Source organism: Thermobia domestica, chromosome 4, assembly GCF_964235325.1.
Source record: "Thermobia domestica chromosome 4, izTheDome1.hap1.1, whole genome shotgun sequence".
NCBI lineage: Eukaryota > Metazoa > Arthropoda > Insecta > Zygentoma > Lepismatidae > Thermobia > Thermobia domestica.
Window position 1 is genome coordinate 308869550 of NC_137457.1, and position 16531 is coordinate 308886080.

At 36.7% G+C, this 16531-nt stretch overlaps 1 protein-coding gene across 3 annotated transcripts in view; it reads right to left on the reverse strand.

Moving 5' to 3' along the window:
- Cep290 (Centrosomal protein 290kDa) overlaps positions 1-16531 on the reverse strand; it is a 242003-nt gene that overhangs the window by 30605 nt on the left and 194867 nt on the right. For all 3 annotated transcript variants that reach the window (XM_081756433.1, XM_081756431.1, XM_081756432.1), the window contains 5 exons: positions 14906-15137; positions 12317-12769; positions 5204-5396; positions 2796-3001; positions 1719-1885 (listed from right to left, as the gene is read on the reverse strand). In XM_081756433.1, coding sequence (XP_081612559.1) covers positions 1719-1885; positions 2796-3001; positions 5204-5396; positions 12317-12769; positions 14906-15137 — 1251 coding nt within the window. The remainder of the gene's footprint in view (positions 1-1718; positions 1886-2795; positions 3002-5203; positions 5397-12316; positions 12770-14905; positions 15138-16531) is intronic.

A 16531-nucleotide genomic window follows, 5' to 3' on the forward strand; every position in this document is an offset into this window, starting at 1 on the left:
AGAAGCTGAATATCAAGAAACATGGAAGAAACATCTCCAGGCCCAAACTGAAAATTAAAAGAAAGAGAAAAGACTCATGTACTGGACCTGCCAAAAGGAAGAATACTTAATAATAATAATAATAATAATAATAATAATAATAATAATAATAATAATAATAATAATAATAATAATAATAATAATAATAATAATAATCTTTATTTTAGTGCCGCGAACAGCTTTTGGCAAAAATACAGCACTTGGTATCAGAGTATGCAATGGGATGATGATACTACTAAAAATAAATAATAAGAAATAAAACAATAAAAAGAAGGGTACTAATATAAAACACAATGTAGATAAAAGTCAGTTAAGCAGAAATAATTCTTTGTCAACGCAGTAAAAGTTATCGAGTTTTCCATCCATCTAAAACAACAAGAAGCGAAGAACAGCAGTCATAAAATTACATTTGGCTTAATGTTTCTAAACGTCATTGATTAAAAACTATCAGTCAGATCACATAAAACTTTCACATTGCTTAATACAATAAGTCTAAAATGAGCTTAAAGAATGTGTCAATCTTTTTAAAATTTCACATTTCCAATTCAGAGGAACTAAATCATGGAACTATTATTATAGTTCAGAGGAACTATAATAATAATAATAATAATAATAATAATAATAATAATAATAATAATAATAATAATAATAATAATAATAATAATAATAATAATAATAATAATAATTGATATAATACAAGTGTATATGCCAACAACCAACCATGATGACTATGAAGTAGAGGTAATACGTGCATAGCGGGACTAGTGACATGTTGCATCAGTAGGGAAGAAGGAAGGTCAACACCATAGTAATGGGAGAAGAAGCTGCGAGTAAGTTGGTGGTGCCATTTGGACTAGGTAGAAGAAAAGCAGAAGCCTGATACTTATCGACTTCTGTAGGTAACATGATACGGTGGTGACGAATAAATACGTGGTTTAAGAAACGGAAAACCAAGCTGTACACGTGGGAAAGCCCAGGATATAAGAAACGCTACCAAATAGATTACGTTCTTTCTCAAGCAACGTTTCAGGAATAGTGACAGGACATGAAGACACTATCTGGAGTAGACATTGATTTTGATCACAATCTCCTACTGACGGAAGTACATAATGGCTAAAGTCAATCAAGAAAAATGGGATGAGAAATTGAAAATGGAACTTAGTCTACGGCTTCTCAATGCGTTCTCAACGCGTTTTTTATGGCTCATGCGTACGTTTGGAATCCGCTGACCATGTATTTAAATGTGGATGGCTAATCACAATGCACTGCAAACGCGAACGCAATAAAAAAACGAGCAGAATACGTCGCTTTGAGCGTATTTGGTGCGTTTCGGAACAATAGACCGCCTGTTGTTTCGGAATCAGTAAAAGATGACTAAAGAAAGAAAAAAAGGAAAAACGTGTTGCTAGGTAAGCGCAGCAATTCATCAAATGTAATACACGACCCGCTCACAGTATGTTTTATAACTCTGGCAAAAGTAAAATTACCGAGTAGCCACCTAGGTCGCGTTCGCTGTGGGGGGTAACGCAGCCTCGTATAGCCATAGCCTTAGAACGACTAAAAAGAAGTATAGACAGTAATATGAAACAAGAGATAGAAGAAAAATTCTGTGCAATGGACGATATGGTAAGCAAAGTAGAAAATAGCTGAGGAAACAAACTAGACGCTACTGAACTTACCTCTCTAAATGCTCTACGTGTTCTTTCAGTCTTGGGGTGTCCGTTCTCAGTTTCTCTAATTCTAGTTTCAACTCTAGGTTCGTGCTTTCTAGATGAAGATTCTGTTTTTGCAGTTGCATTACTCGTTCCCGTAATTTCTCCATTTCTTGAGCTACTGAAGGATTTCCCTAACAAAAGAACAGCAAAAATTCTAACTCTATTATATTAGTAAACAAACAAAGAAAATAGAAGTCACTGCATTAGATTTTCTTGTTGCAATTCCTTAAGGTAGATCATGTTACGCTGCAGTTATTAATAAAAACATTTTCTTGTGAAATATGTTCGATTACGGCAAAGCCATTTTAACATTGTTATTTTTTTTCTGTTCTTAGATGTGATTGACTGTAAATGTTTTTGAAGTAATAATTTGTTGTCTAATATTATTCCTAGATCTTTAACGTAAGTTCCAAATTCAATTTCCTGATTACCTATTATATATTTATAAGACAAAAGATCAGTTTTCCTAGAAAAAGTTATGTCTTGAGTTTTGGCAATATTCAAAAGTAGGAATTTTTTCTCTAACCATTTAGCTAATACATCGATGTTTCCTTGCAACTTAACTTGATCTTGAACAACATTAATTACATTAAAGATTTTAATGTCATCAGCATACATAAAATATTTATAGGTTAACTTATCAGGTAAATCATTTATATAAAGTAAAAACAGCAAGGGACCCAGATTCGAACCCTGGGGTACTCCAGATGCTGTGTTATAAATACAGGAAGTATAGCCATTACTTAAATATGAATCCAACCATTTTATTACATGATCTGACAATTTATACTTCTACAGCTTACTTATTAATACATGATGTGGCAGTTGATCAAACACTTTAGCAAAATCAAAGTAAATAACATCAGTTTGACGTCGAACATGAAGCACGTAAGTTCCCATTCCATTCTCCCATACCAAAGAACAGTGAAGAGAGTTAGACAAGATAGTTACATTTTCTGGAGACAAATCTTCCAAGAAATACAGTAGCATTTTTTTTCTAAATGAAAAAAAAGTATAAATATTTGAAAGAAGGTAGCTTACTTTTCTAGATATCTCCAAAGCTGATATCTGTCGTTCTTGTGCCTTGATCCTCTCCTGAAGCAGTTCCACATGCTTATGTGATACGTCTGGAACGGCTTCCTGTTGTTTCACCCTGCTCAGCTGGTTCCTCAATTCTAATACCTCATTTTCTAAAGACACCCGCTTAAGCTCCAATTCTTCTACACGAATCTGATATACTTCACTACCTGTGTATAAAACAAAAACCATTAAAGTAACCCTCACGATACAACTGTAAGCACAAACTGCCTACAAATACTTGAACTGAAATGATATTATGTACAAACAAATGGTAGAAATATTATCTCTTGTTTACACTAACATTTTTATTAATTATACCAGAAAATATATATACTGTATAAGGACAGTGCATATTTTAAAGGCAAGAAAAAGGGTCCAGAGGCCCGTATCCAAGGGGGTCTAGGGGGGGCGGGACCCCTAAATTTTTACTGGCCTTCCCTAAAATTTTTACGGTAGGCTTGCAAATGAACTATCGTATGGTTGGATCGGGCCACCCTAACTTCTACTGCTCCCCCTAAATTTTGGGGCTGGCCACCGGCCTGGATGGCCATATTCGGACCATTAATTTCAATACATGTAAATAACGTTCATTTTCTACAATTAAAAAACAGAATATCTTTATGACGAAAGCACACTATTTTACAAGAGGTTTACTTGGACCCAAAATAGATAGGAAATTCGAAGATCTCGAGAGAATCTCGATGAAATTTGTGACATTAAAAATACTAATACGTTTAGGCAGCATCAAGATTTTTTTTTTTTTAAATGGCGATTTTCAAACAGAGTGACATTCAAACAATGAAATTATTTTTACTGTAATATCAGAAGCAAAACGTAAAATAGAATCAAAAAATGGTAATGATAATAATGAAACAGTGTAGTAAGGGGAACGAAGGGGATTACTACACAATCTGTTCAATACTTTTGGTTCTTTACCCTCTCTTTCTGTCCGTGGAAAAGAAATGACACTTTCCGTTATCTGTCCGTGGAAAAGAAATGACACTTTCCGTTATCTGTCCGTGGAAAAGAAATGACACTTTCCGTTATCTGTCCGTGGAAAAGAAAGGACACTTTCCGTTATCTGTCCGTGGAAAAGAAATGACACTTTCCGTTATCTGTCCGTGGAAAAGAAAGGACACTTTCCGTTATCTGTCCGTGGAAAAGAAATGGCACTTTCCATTATCTGTCCGTGGAAAAGAAATGACACTTTCCGTTATCTGTCCGTGGAAAAGAAATGACACTTTCCGTTATCTGTCCGTGGAAAAGAAAGGACACTTTCCGTTATCTGTCCGTGGAAAAGAAATGACACTTTCCGTTATCTGTCCGTGGAAAAGAAAGGACACTTTCCGTTATCTGTCCGTGGAAAAGAAATGGCACTTTCCATTATCTGTCCGTGGAAAAGAAAGGACACTTTCCGTTATCTGTCCGTGGAAAAGAAATGACACTTTCCGTTATCTGTCCGTGGAAAAGAAATGACACTTTTCGTTATCTGTCCGTGGAAAAGAAATGACACTTTCCGTTATAACTCACACTTGCTACGAGCTTCAGCGCAACTGCCCTTGAGTTTTAGCTCTGCACAACTGTTTTTAATTTTTTTTTAGTTTAATATCCCATAATTATGCACCAAAGCTAAGGTAAAAGGTGATCACGAGATAAATAATAATGGTGGGATGAAGAAAGTAGGAGAACATCGAGAAAACTCACACACACGGTGTTTGTCCACCACAAAGCCAACTTGATCGACGCTACAATCGAAACTGGAACCAGAGCGCCAGAAGTGAGCGCTCTAGCACAAAACCACTGTGGCTCCCCTCTCTGCAAGTGTCACTTTTTTCTGATTCGAATATTTATGACTGTTGTATATATTCTGGTTGCGAAACATGGTCGCTTACTCTGAGGAAAGAACGTAGATTAAGTATTTGAGGACAAGATTCTGAGACGAATATTCGGGCCCAAGAGGAACGGGAATGAGGAGTGGCGGAAACTTCATAACGACGGGTTTACCAAACATTGTTAGGGTCATCAAGTCTAGGAGGCTCAGGTAGGCAGGTCACGTAGCCAGGATGGAAGAAAGTAGAAACACTTTCAAAGTCTTGACTGGAAGACCAATCGGAAAGCGACCATTAGGAAGACCTAGACGCAGATGGGAGGACAATATTAAGATGGATCTCGCAGAAATAGGAATCCACTGGATCCAGTTGGCTAAGGATAGAAGTCAGTGGAGAGCTTCTGTGAACGCGGCATTGAACTTTGGGGTTCCATACGTCATAGAGTTAATTAGTTGTATATATTGTTTCTTCCCAACCACATAAAATCCGTAACTAAATACTATGACAATATATTGTTCAACAGTACTTTTAAAAAATTACCTTTATTTGCTTTTAGTTTTGCCTGCAGTAAGTTCTTTTCCCGCTCCAACCTTGTGATGGTGTCTCTTAAAGATTTGTTATTCTGTTCTATCTTCTCCATTGCCGCTGTTTTTTCTTTCAATTTCTCTTTCAGTCGATCAGACGATTGCTGCCACCGTTTACGCTCCTCCCAACGAGCAACTTCTTCTGCAGACTGAAAAATTATAAGTTGTTTTCGATTACTACCTCCATATACACAGAGTTTGCACTTTTAAACAATTACACATAATAGGTGAAATATTTAAATGATTTCCAAACAGGCACCACATAAATCTGAAACAAAAGAAAAGAAACTCTGTATGTTGACTCTTAGCAATTATTATTAAACTTGAAGAAACCAGAGGCCGATTTTTCAATCATTATTATATGTAGGACAGGAAGGGGCAAACGTATGGCTAGATAGAGAGAAATCGAAGACGAAAAGACGTTCCCCTATTTAGGAAGTCTAATATACTCGGACGGAAGAAGTTCCAGAATAGCGCAGGCTAAACAAGCATTCAATAGGAAAAAAGGACTGCTAACATCAAGAAATGTGTCGTTGGACGTTCGTAAACGATTTATTAAGACTCTGGCATGGAGCGTGGCGCTTTACGGATTAGAGACGTGGATGTTGAGAAAAGTTGAAATATCCAAGCTGGAAGAATTTGAAATGTGGTGTTGGCGCAGAGTCATGGACCGAGAGGAAAAGGAATAAAGACGTACTGAAGGAAGCTAATAAAGGACAACAGATCATGAAGATAATAGGAAAAAAGAAGAAACAGCATGCTTGGCCATCTTATTCGGCACTCCGATTGGATCTCCGTGTTGATAGAGGGAAAGGCAGAAGAAAAACCAGGAAGAGGAAGACCAAGGATAGAATATCTAGACGCAGTTACGAAGAAGAGACTTTATCAAAGTATAAAACAGCTCTCCGAGGACGAGAAAAGTTTTAAAATTTCCATGTTCCCCACCAACCTATGATTGAGAAGAGGAAGTGTTGCGTATTTTTTAAATTTATTTTTTTATTTTATTTATTTATTTATTTATTTTACGATTTCTATATTTCATTCAATTTTGCTTCTGTACGCTTCATCTCGAAGGCGAAATTCCCTGAGAATTGAATCTTGAGTCTCCTCCAATGTTACATCCTTGTTTTATTCTTTTGTATGTTAGTAAGTATGAATACTCCTTTTGAGAAAGGAGATGCTCAAGATTTGTTTTCCAGATAATTTCATTCCCCAGGCGAAAAATGAATTTCAGTTTAACATCCTACGGTTATGCCTTTTAGGATAAGAAAGACGAATAATTAAGGCAAACGAATGATGATGGAAGAATTGGTGGAATGATAATGTAGGAGATGGAACCATGGACCCCAAGCACCAGAGGTAAGCGCTCTACCACTGAGCCACTGTGTCCCAAAGTTCCCCAGGCGAAACTCACAGAAACAAACGTGAGTAAAATATGGGGATGGTAGAAAACAGCCATGCAACAAAAGGGTAAAATATACCCATTTCTTATATAGTTAGTATGTCACACAATAATAAACTTTTCGGCAATAATGTCGGCAATTTATCAGGAAATGAATTCAAGATCATGTGTAATCAAGGCAATGTGTGCAAACAGTTTGGCTATGGAAGAAATCGGGAAAATAGTTACAGTCAGAGACATGAGGATATAACATCGTAAGTGTCCGTAACAGAAACTATCTGCAGTAGTACTAAAAGTAATCGCAAGCATTCATAGAGAAATATAACTATCCACTGTAATACTAAAAGTGATCGAAAAATATAGAAAAAATATATATCTATCCACAGTAGTACTAAAATTAATCGCAAGTATCCGTAAGATAAAATAACTATCCGCAGTAGTACTAAAAGTAATGGAAAGTATCCATAAAAGAAATATAACTATCAGCAGAAGCACTAAAAGTAATTGAAAGTATCCATGGAAGAAATATAGCTATCCGCACTAGCACTACGAATTAAGAAGTTTAACAATGTAATTTCAACTTTTGTCCAGTGAACCTTGATCAAGATTGAGTTCCAGCGATCTTGTAGTAGTAGTAGTAGTAATAATAATAATAATAATAATAATAATAATAATAATAATAATAATAATAATAATAATAATAATAATAATAATAATAATAATAAAGGTTCAAAAGTCAATTTTTCAATTTGTGAAGTGGTCCTATGAAGCAATTGAACGTTATTAAATAGTATGCTTAAGAGGCTGTGGTAGAAGCCATGTGGTCTTACGAGGAAGGTCCATAAACAGTGAGAGTTGAATTTTGAAGAAAATTAGTGACAAGACTCAGTTCGAGATGATAAGTAACGTAGTAATAGTCACTCGATGCGCAAATGCTTTGTTGAGCTGCTACACCGACGCCATCTTGAATTCCAATAGGCAATATCCAAGAATACCCTTTTGGCATAAAAATGAAAACGTTTTTGGTAAATTTGACTTCAACATTGTAAACCGGGATAGGGCATATATATGTGGGATTACTTCCAGTGCATGACCGCCATCTTGAAAGGCGCCATATTGAATCCCGGTCAAATATGATAAATGGCAAGTGGGTCATGTGGGGTATCAAACAGCACTGGAATTTACTCCTGAATCCATTTCCGTAACCAATGTATACATATCTGTTTTCAGTTCAGAGTTAGGAGCTCTCTCACCTACAGGAACATATAAAAACTGTTCGAGTTAGATTTGTGTTATGAAACATGATCGTGCGAGTAAATGCAAGGTTTTAACTAATGGCTGCAGGGTAGTAGTCATTTGATCCACAAGGGCCACTATACCAATAAGATCTTGAGCCTAGTGAGAGAAATCATTAATTAAATTGAAATGCCTGTAGTGAAAAATGGAATAGCAGCACTGTAATAAATTATACCTATTTCAAAGTGTGATGGAATAGGCTGGTGGTCGATGAAACACTTGTTTAATAGTGCTGAAGAGCAGAGAATACCAATATATATATATATATATATATATATATATATATATATATATTAGAAAATCCACTATAATCAGTAGGTCCAGGTCTCCCTTAGCGTAGCGGGCATAGGTGTGGGACGTTGAACTGAATCAAACCAAAAATCTATTTTAGGCAATTTTACATGGTCCATTATATTGTGTTCCTTCTCCAATCTTGAAACCTTACGCAAATTCCCTCTTTGTTGCAGAATATTGCGTTCCTTTCCAATACTCATATTTGACAACCTATAATTTACCGTGCATATTACGAAGTTAAAATTCTTTAATGCATTTATTGTCAGTTTGTCTAAATAATATCGAATTATCGCTGATGCATTGAACAATGAAGGGGATTTAAATTCAGTTCACAGTATTTTTAGAATATACACCTGAAAACTTAGAATTCACTTTTTCTTGTGTCTGTTGGCTGGTCTGCTATTAGTGATAAGATAATGCATACGCACCTGCTAAGAAGAGTGGCTATAAAGATTATTACAAGATTCAATATCAAGTTGCAATCCATAAAAAGATCCTCTTTTTGCTTTTCCCTTCAATATTAAATAATTAAATATATGCATCTTTCCACCTTTAACGATAAAACACTAGCTTATAATAAGGGCAAGACTAGTTTTCATATCAAAACTGTGATAAATAACTAATTGTAGCAGGTGTTTCGAGGATTTATTTATTATTTAAATCACGTACTTGACAACTCAAGAAATTCATTTTGGGATTTGTTTATTCATGTGCTTTAACACTCACAGTGATATATATGGCTTTTTTTGTGTTTGAAATACTCTATGGGAATGTGCTGAATTTCCCCAATATTGTACTCCGTACTATTAAAAACTAACAAAGTGGACTTATTAGTTCTCTTGACTTTAGACTATTGTTTAGGGTATTAAGACATAGCACGCAGAATTTAGAGAGTTTTTCTACAGGCAATAATTGCAACATGGGTGTGCAGTGCGGTGTATGGTGTCTGTCTCCGAATGACAAACGGTAGTAGCACAGCAATTTTGGTGCGGGCAGGCGTGTGACGTCCAGTACGAACGTATTTGTTGGACCAGTGAAACATTCGTTCCGTGCATAAAATGCGAACAATTAATCCAATAAACGTAGTCAACATTTTAAATCAAGCAGTGGTGGAAAAATATAGTGTCATGAGTGAGAATGGGGTAGAAGATAAGACATTTGCAGGTACATTGCTTGCAATGATAACAAGCAAATATGATGGTAACATTTCTCTAACAGTGAGTGACACATTAGATGTAGACACTGACACAGAGAGTGAGCGTGAAGATTCGACAAACGAAATGGATTTGGAACAGATAACTAGTTCATCAATTACTGAAAGTGAGCCTTCTACGAGCGAGTATGAGATGTCATCTCCAAGCCGGACAAAATCTGTACGTGTAAACGAAGCTGTCGTTAAAAAATACGAACAAATTCAGGAGCATGTTGCATTGTTGAAAAAGAATGGGAAGCGTAACACAGTTGCAGTTGCATCGAAGAAATTCAAATGCAATACGGCGTTTGTGTATAAGGCTTTGAAATTCCGTAACAAACCTCCTCGCTCTCATGTCATGTCACTACTAAAATACGAAGTACTAAAAACATTCAACATTTATCGCACTAAAGGACTTACGGTACATGATTATCATTTAAAAGCGTGGATGTTGCTGACAGCGAGAAAATTGAACTATCCATTCCGTGCTTCTCGTGGTTTCATTAACAAATTTAAAAAAGAGCACAGGATTCGCTCACGAAGGATTACTCAATTTGTAACGAAGAAAGATGTTGAAAACGAAGGTGAATTACTTGATAATGCCCAAAATTTTGTGATTAAAATTAATAAAATAATACATGAGAAACCGTACAACAGTGAATGCATCTTTAATACTGATCAGTCTAGGTTCGAGTACGAAATGACCTCTGGTAGAACTCTGTCAGAAATAGGTGAGAAACATACCACAGCAGTCGTTCAGTCTTTGGCCTCAGTGTCCCACGCATATACCATCCAAATTTACATTTCCCCAGTACGACTAGGCACACACATATATATATGTTTCCAGGAGCCTAAAGGCGTGTTCGGACCCAAAGTGAAACAACAATTAGATAGACAGACACCTTTCAACATTGTTATTGATGCGAGCAAATCAGGCAAACTCACTCGCGAACACGTCAAACGGTGGCTAAAAGACGTGTTTATTCCTGATGTGAAAGAGGATTCCCTGCTGTTGCTTGACTCGTGGAGTGGACAGACGAGTGAAGACGTGCGAGAATTGTTACATGAGAAAAACATTTGTGCTGAAGTTATACCCCCAAAGACCACCAAATTTATTCAGCCTCTTGACGTATACTTTTTTCGACAATATAAACTGGTAATTCGGAGACTTGAGGATTATTTTCGACATAAATTTATTGTTTCTGGTACACCGAACAAGTTATATGACAGAATTTTCATAATGAAAATGCATTCTGTTGTGTATCATCAATTTTGTGGGCCAGTCCTAAAGGACATGCTTGCATATGCATGGCAGAAATGTGGGTACGTCACCAGAGCAATAGTTGGTTCATTTACAAATGCTCTGGAGACTATGTTGCAAGTAGAAAATAGTGTCTGTGGTTATGAAGATTGTGACGAAAGTGCATTTGTTAAGTGTTTGTACTGCTCCATGATGCTGTGTGCTAATCACTTCGTTATGGATCTCCATCATCACAACTGAAGAGCAAAAGGTCAGTAGGTTAATATCTGCTTATGTGCACCAGTTTATATTATTTTTCTGATAATTTATCTATTAATTTCTAATAACTTCAACACATATCCTTGTAAAATCACATGTGCCGTTGCACCTAACTTATATTACAACATATAAGTGCTTATAATTTGTTACAGTGCTGCTATTCCATTTTTCACTAAAGGCATTTCAATTTAATTAATGATTTCTCTCACTAGGCTCAAGATCTTATTGATATAGTGGCTATTGTAGATCAAGTGACTACTACCCTGCAGGCATTAGTTAAAACCCTGCAACTGCTCGCATGACCGTGTTCCATAACACAAATTTAACTTGCACAGTGTTTATATGTTCCTGTGGTTAAGAGAGCTCTTAACTATGAACTGAAAACAGATATGTAAACATTGGTTACGGAAATGAATTCAGGAGTAAATTCCAGTGCTATTTCATACCCCACATGACCCACTTGCCATTTATCATATTTGACCGGGATTCAATATGGCGCCTTTCAAGATGGCGATCATGCACTGGAAGTACTCCCACATATATATGCCCTATCCCGGTTTACAATGTTGAAGTCAGATCTACCAAAAACTTTTTCATTTTTAAGCCAAAAGGGTATTCTTGGACATTGCCTATTGGAATTCAAGATGGCGTCGGTGTAGCAGCTCAACGAAGCATTTGCGCATCGAGTGACTATTACTACGTTACTTAGCATCTCGAACTGAGTCTTGTCACTAATTTTCATCAAAATTCAACTCTCACGGTTTATGGACCTTCCTCGTTAGTGGAGAGCACCGACTTCAGGAGTTAGAGAGTGTGTGGTTGTTCTGGGAAGCGGACTGAGTAGTGTAGTGGTTAAAACATCGGCACAGTATGCCGAAGATCCCAGATTCGAGTCTTGGTCCAGTCATTCACTTTTTCGCTCTTTGTTATTGAATTCGCAACTACAAAGAATCTGTGTAAAAATAAATAAAATAAAATAAAATAAAATTGTTTTCTCCTTTCATTAATATTAGGAATGATCAAAATTTTCCGGAATCGGGAATGTCACTATCTGGAATTTTACCATCAGAAATTTTCCGAAATCCGGAATTTTTGGAATTCCGTAATTTTTCCGATTTTACTTTCCGGATACCGGAAAGTAAAACTTCCGGAACTGGCCATCCCTAATTAATATATATGGGACTCTTTATGTTAAAAGACAATCCAAAGCCTGTACTTCAACGAAGCATTAAGTGTTTTGTTCCATTACATTTCGTGTTATTTAATTCGCAAACGGAGTTTACTTTCTGGATGTACTACAAGTTCTAGACATCGAAAGCATACCATTTATATTCTGATCATGCAAGTAAGTAAACGATACTAATACCTTAAGCTTTTTCGCATCCTCTTCGGCGATACTGGTCGACTGTTTGCTCAGCAGTTCAATCTTCTCTTCCAGCTGTTTGACCTTCAACTGCAGCTCCTCCTTCTCAGCTGTTAATGAGATCTCAGACTGAGATTTCTTTTGTGCTCTTTTCGCATCTAACCGCTTAAACTCTTCTGTTAAACGTAAATTCTCTTCTTTTAATACTCGATCGCGATCCAAAGCCTTCAGTAAGTCTTCTTTCTGAACACTTAGCTCGTCAAGCAGTTTCTTCTCTCTTCTCCGACTGTTTCGCAGCTGTTTGTGCAAAGACAAATTCTCCATTTTGGTGCTTTGCAATTCCCTTTGGAGCGAGGTAATCTTCTCCATCGAATGTATATCTTCGACTAAAGCATTTGGCATTCTTTTAGACACAATTTCTTCGGCCATTTCTTCTGCGATCTGATTCATCTGAGTCTGAAATAAAAAGAAGAGAACCATTAAATGACGTAAGAACAGTGTATAATTTAACTTAAGCTAACATCTGTGAGCCAACTATGCTACTCGATCAATGACTGAAAATAAAATGTGCAGTTCTTTAGAACGTGCGGAAAGTACTCCACAGAATCGTGGTCGTACCACATGATGAGTCTATTAGCCGTGATGTCACGGGGAGGTCTTAAGAATGTGTTGGAACAGGTGTCCAATTTTTTCCTGTAAGGAGTGCAAAATGCTGCTTTAAACAAACAAAAGAACAGAGTCCGTAAAAAAAAATGCATATACAATTTAACAAAAGAAAACTCTCCATTGTGTTTAGTGCTAGGCTTACGGTAATTGTATATTACAAGTTTGATATCCAGCAGAATACACGTTTCCCGTACGTGTAGAGTTACTGAAGGCGATCAAAGTAGTTGGAAACTTTTCCAAAACTAAAGCCGAAGAAGCGGGACTTATAGCTGTACGAGGACTTCCAGACATTTCTTTGCGCACATCACAAATCGTATCATGCGCCTTAAACTTGTCACAAAGTCCTGCACTTGTCAAGCGCGTAGGAGGTTGTGTTTCAAACTCACACCTTCACTGACGTTTAACTTCAGCGACAATTTCAAACTTGAAATTACACTTTCAAATGGAATTTTTGTTTCCTTGAATGTCAAAGTGTGCACCGGCTACTTTGTTTCACTACAATACGTCGTCATACGTCATATGATACAGTCATGAGAGTACCGACATCTGTTGAGGAAACACTATACTATGTATTCTGATTATAATTCAACTTTGAAAATAATATCCAGAAACCATCTATTAAATTGTGTATGTTTTTGATTGACTCTCTACAAGTATAATAATTAAGGATTGTTGAACGATAGTGGATCAAAGAGAAATAGCGCATTTCCTCAACGTATTCTCCAGGAGGTAAATAATTTAAGTTGCTGTTGTTATTATTATGAGATTCACACTGAAAGTAGTGTGCTTAAAAAGAAAGAAAGAAAAATCAGAATCCATCAATATACAGAAACGAACCAAATTTTCGCAATTTACAGACTTCACTGAACCCATCGAGATTGTATGACGATCACGTGAACTTCGATTGCGTGAGTCCAAGATGTTTTTCAAAATATTGTAGATGGAGTTGTTCGAGTTAGGGTTTAACGTTCCGTTCAGCAGCGATGCTATGTGAGACGTAGATCCACAGTTTAGTGTAGCATCCATACCAAATGAGTTCCCATTGGAAACTAAACTCAGGTTTCCCAAGTCGAAAACGCGAACGCTGAACATACAGCCACGAAGGAGCTCTTTCAAAATACAGTATCTGATAGTAATGTTTCCATATTGTGCTCTGATTGAATTCCTTGTTAACGAAGAAATTTCTGCTGGTGAAATTCACAACAGAGTTCAGATTGCGTATGGAAATGAGTGCATCGGTGCTAGCAGTGTTAGAAGATGGATAAAACATTTTTAAGATAGAAACATGAGCATTGAAGATCAACTTTGGAATGGAACTACCGAAGGAACGCAACGGAACGAATGATAGGGATGGAACTACCCACGAACTACATTCACGGAACGCAACGCGGAAAGATCTGACATCGTTATTAAAGACGATAGGAGGATCACTGTGGATACAATTGCAGCAATTTTTGCTACAGAACATAGTGTGATGCAGCAAATTATTGCAAGGTTACGCTATCGAAAAGTTTGTTCCCGCTGGGTCTTACGGTTATTGACGGCTAAATACAAGCTACAGGAAAAATAAATAAATAAATTAATTAAATAAATAAATAATAATTAAAAAAAGGATTCCCACTATGAATTAACGCTATAGCGATCAACGTTGAGATCGAAAATGGTTGATTTTCCTTACTTACGGTTTGAACAGAAGCTTTGAACGAGGAAATAGAATCTACCTTGGGAAAGTGAATCGATTCTAAAAACGCTCGCTATCTTTTACCTTTTTTCCTCGTATACGTGTCGACAGACATAACGTTCTGTAGGACTTGCTATGCTTATTCATAACATAGTTTAGAAGTATAAAACGAAGAAAATAACTCATTGTCATTACTAAGGAGTTAAAATAATAACCCAAGGTAAAATACTATTAATGGTATCTACCTGTAGTTCATGGATTGTCTCCATGAGTGATGCTTCTTTCTTTTCTTTCTCATCTAATTCCTTTTTCATCTTCTGTACCAACCTCTTTAAACCTGCCGGCGCCAATGAGATGATAGTGGATGGCTCTTCTCGCAAACCTTCTTTGAGGTTACAATTCTCAGACTTCAAATCATTTATCTCCTGTCGGAGCCCTTCTATCAGCTCTTGGTCCGACTGATGCTGCTCCTCTAGCCTACAAATAATAATATTTTACAATGGGAAGCATAAATTCACAATTTCATTTTCAAACATTCACAGCAATTAATGTTTGTAATCTGTACAGAACTCAAACACAATTAGAGCATTTAGAATTGAATATTAATCACTTCATTATAGCGGAGACACATTTAGACTTTTATTTTTGGGAGATAAAAACAAAGGAAAGATACGTGGGTCGTTAATATATTAAGTTTCCCCAAGCTGTAAAATAATTATTTTTTAATATACATTTGTAAAGTACATGCACATGTGTAAGCGGATCCTTCCTCACTTCTCCACATAATCCCCATTGAGATTCAGGCATTTGTCTCAACGTTTCACCAATTTGTCCAAACCCTTTGAAAAAGAATTAGGGTTCTGGCTCTTCAGCACTCTCCCCATATTACGCTTCACTTGTTCATCACAAATTGACTAGCACTTTCCTTACATTCCGCTTCACTTCTTCATCACCAATTGACTAACATTTTCCTTACATTCCGCTTCACTTCTTCATTACCAATTGACTAGCACTTTCGTTACATTCCGCTTCACTTCTTCATTACCAATTGACTAGCACTTTCCTTACATTCCGCTTCACTTCTTTATTACCAATTGACTAGCACTTTCCTTACATTCCGCTTCACTTCTTCATCACCAATTGACTAGCACTTTCCTTACATTCCGCTTCACTTCTTCATCACCAACTGACTAGCACTTTCCTTACATTCCGCTTCACTTCTTCATCACCAATTGACTAGCACTTTCCTTACATTCTGCTTCACTTCATCACCAATTGACTAGCACTTTCCTTACATTCCGCTTCACTTCTTCATCACCAACTGACTAGCACTTTCCTTACATTCCGCTTCACTTCATCACCAATTGACTAGCACTTTCCTTACATTCCGCTTCACTTCTTCATCACCAATTGACTAGCACTTTCCTTACATTCCGCTTCACTTCTTTATTACCAATTGACTAGCACTTTCCTTACATTCCGCTTCACTTCTTCATCACCAATTGACTAGCACTTTCCTTACATTCCGCTTCACTTCTTCATCACCAATTGACTAGCACTTTCCTTACATTCCGCTTCACTTCTTCATTACCAATTGACTAGCACTTTCCTTACATTCCGCTTCACTTCTTCATCACCAATTGACTAGCACTTTCCATACATTCCGCTTCACTTCTTCACCACCAATTGACTAGAACTTTCCTTACATTCCGCTTCACTTCTTCATCACCAATTGACTAGCACTTTCCATACATTCCGCTTCACTTCTTCACCACCAATTGACTAGAACTTTCCTTACATTCCGCTTCACTTCTTCATCACCAGTTGACAGGAGACCAGGTCGCTTAATATGTGGAACCTGAACTCTTCTT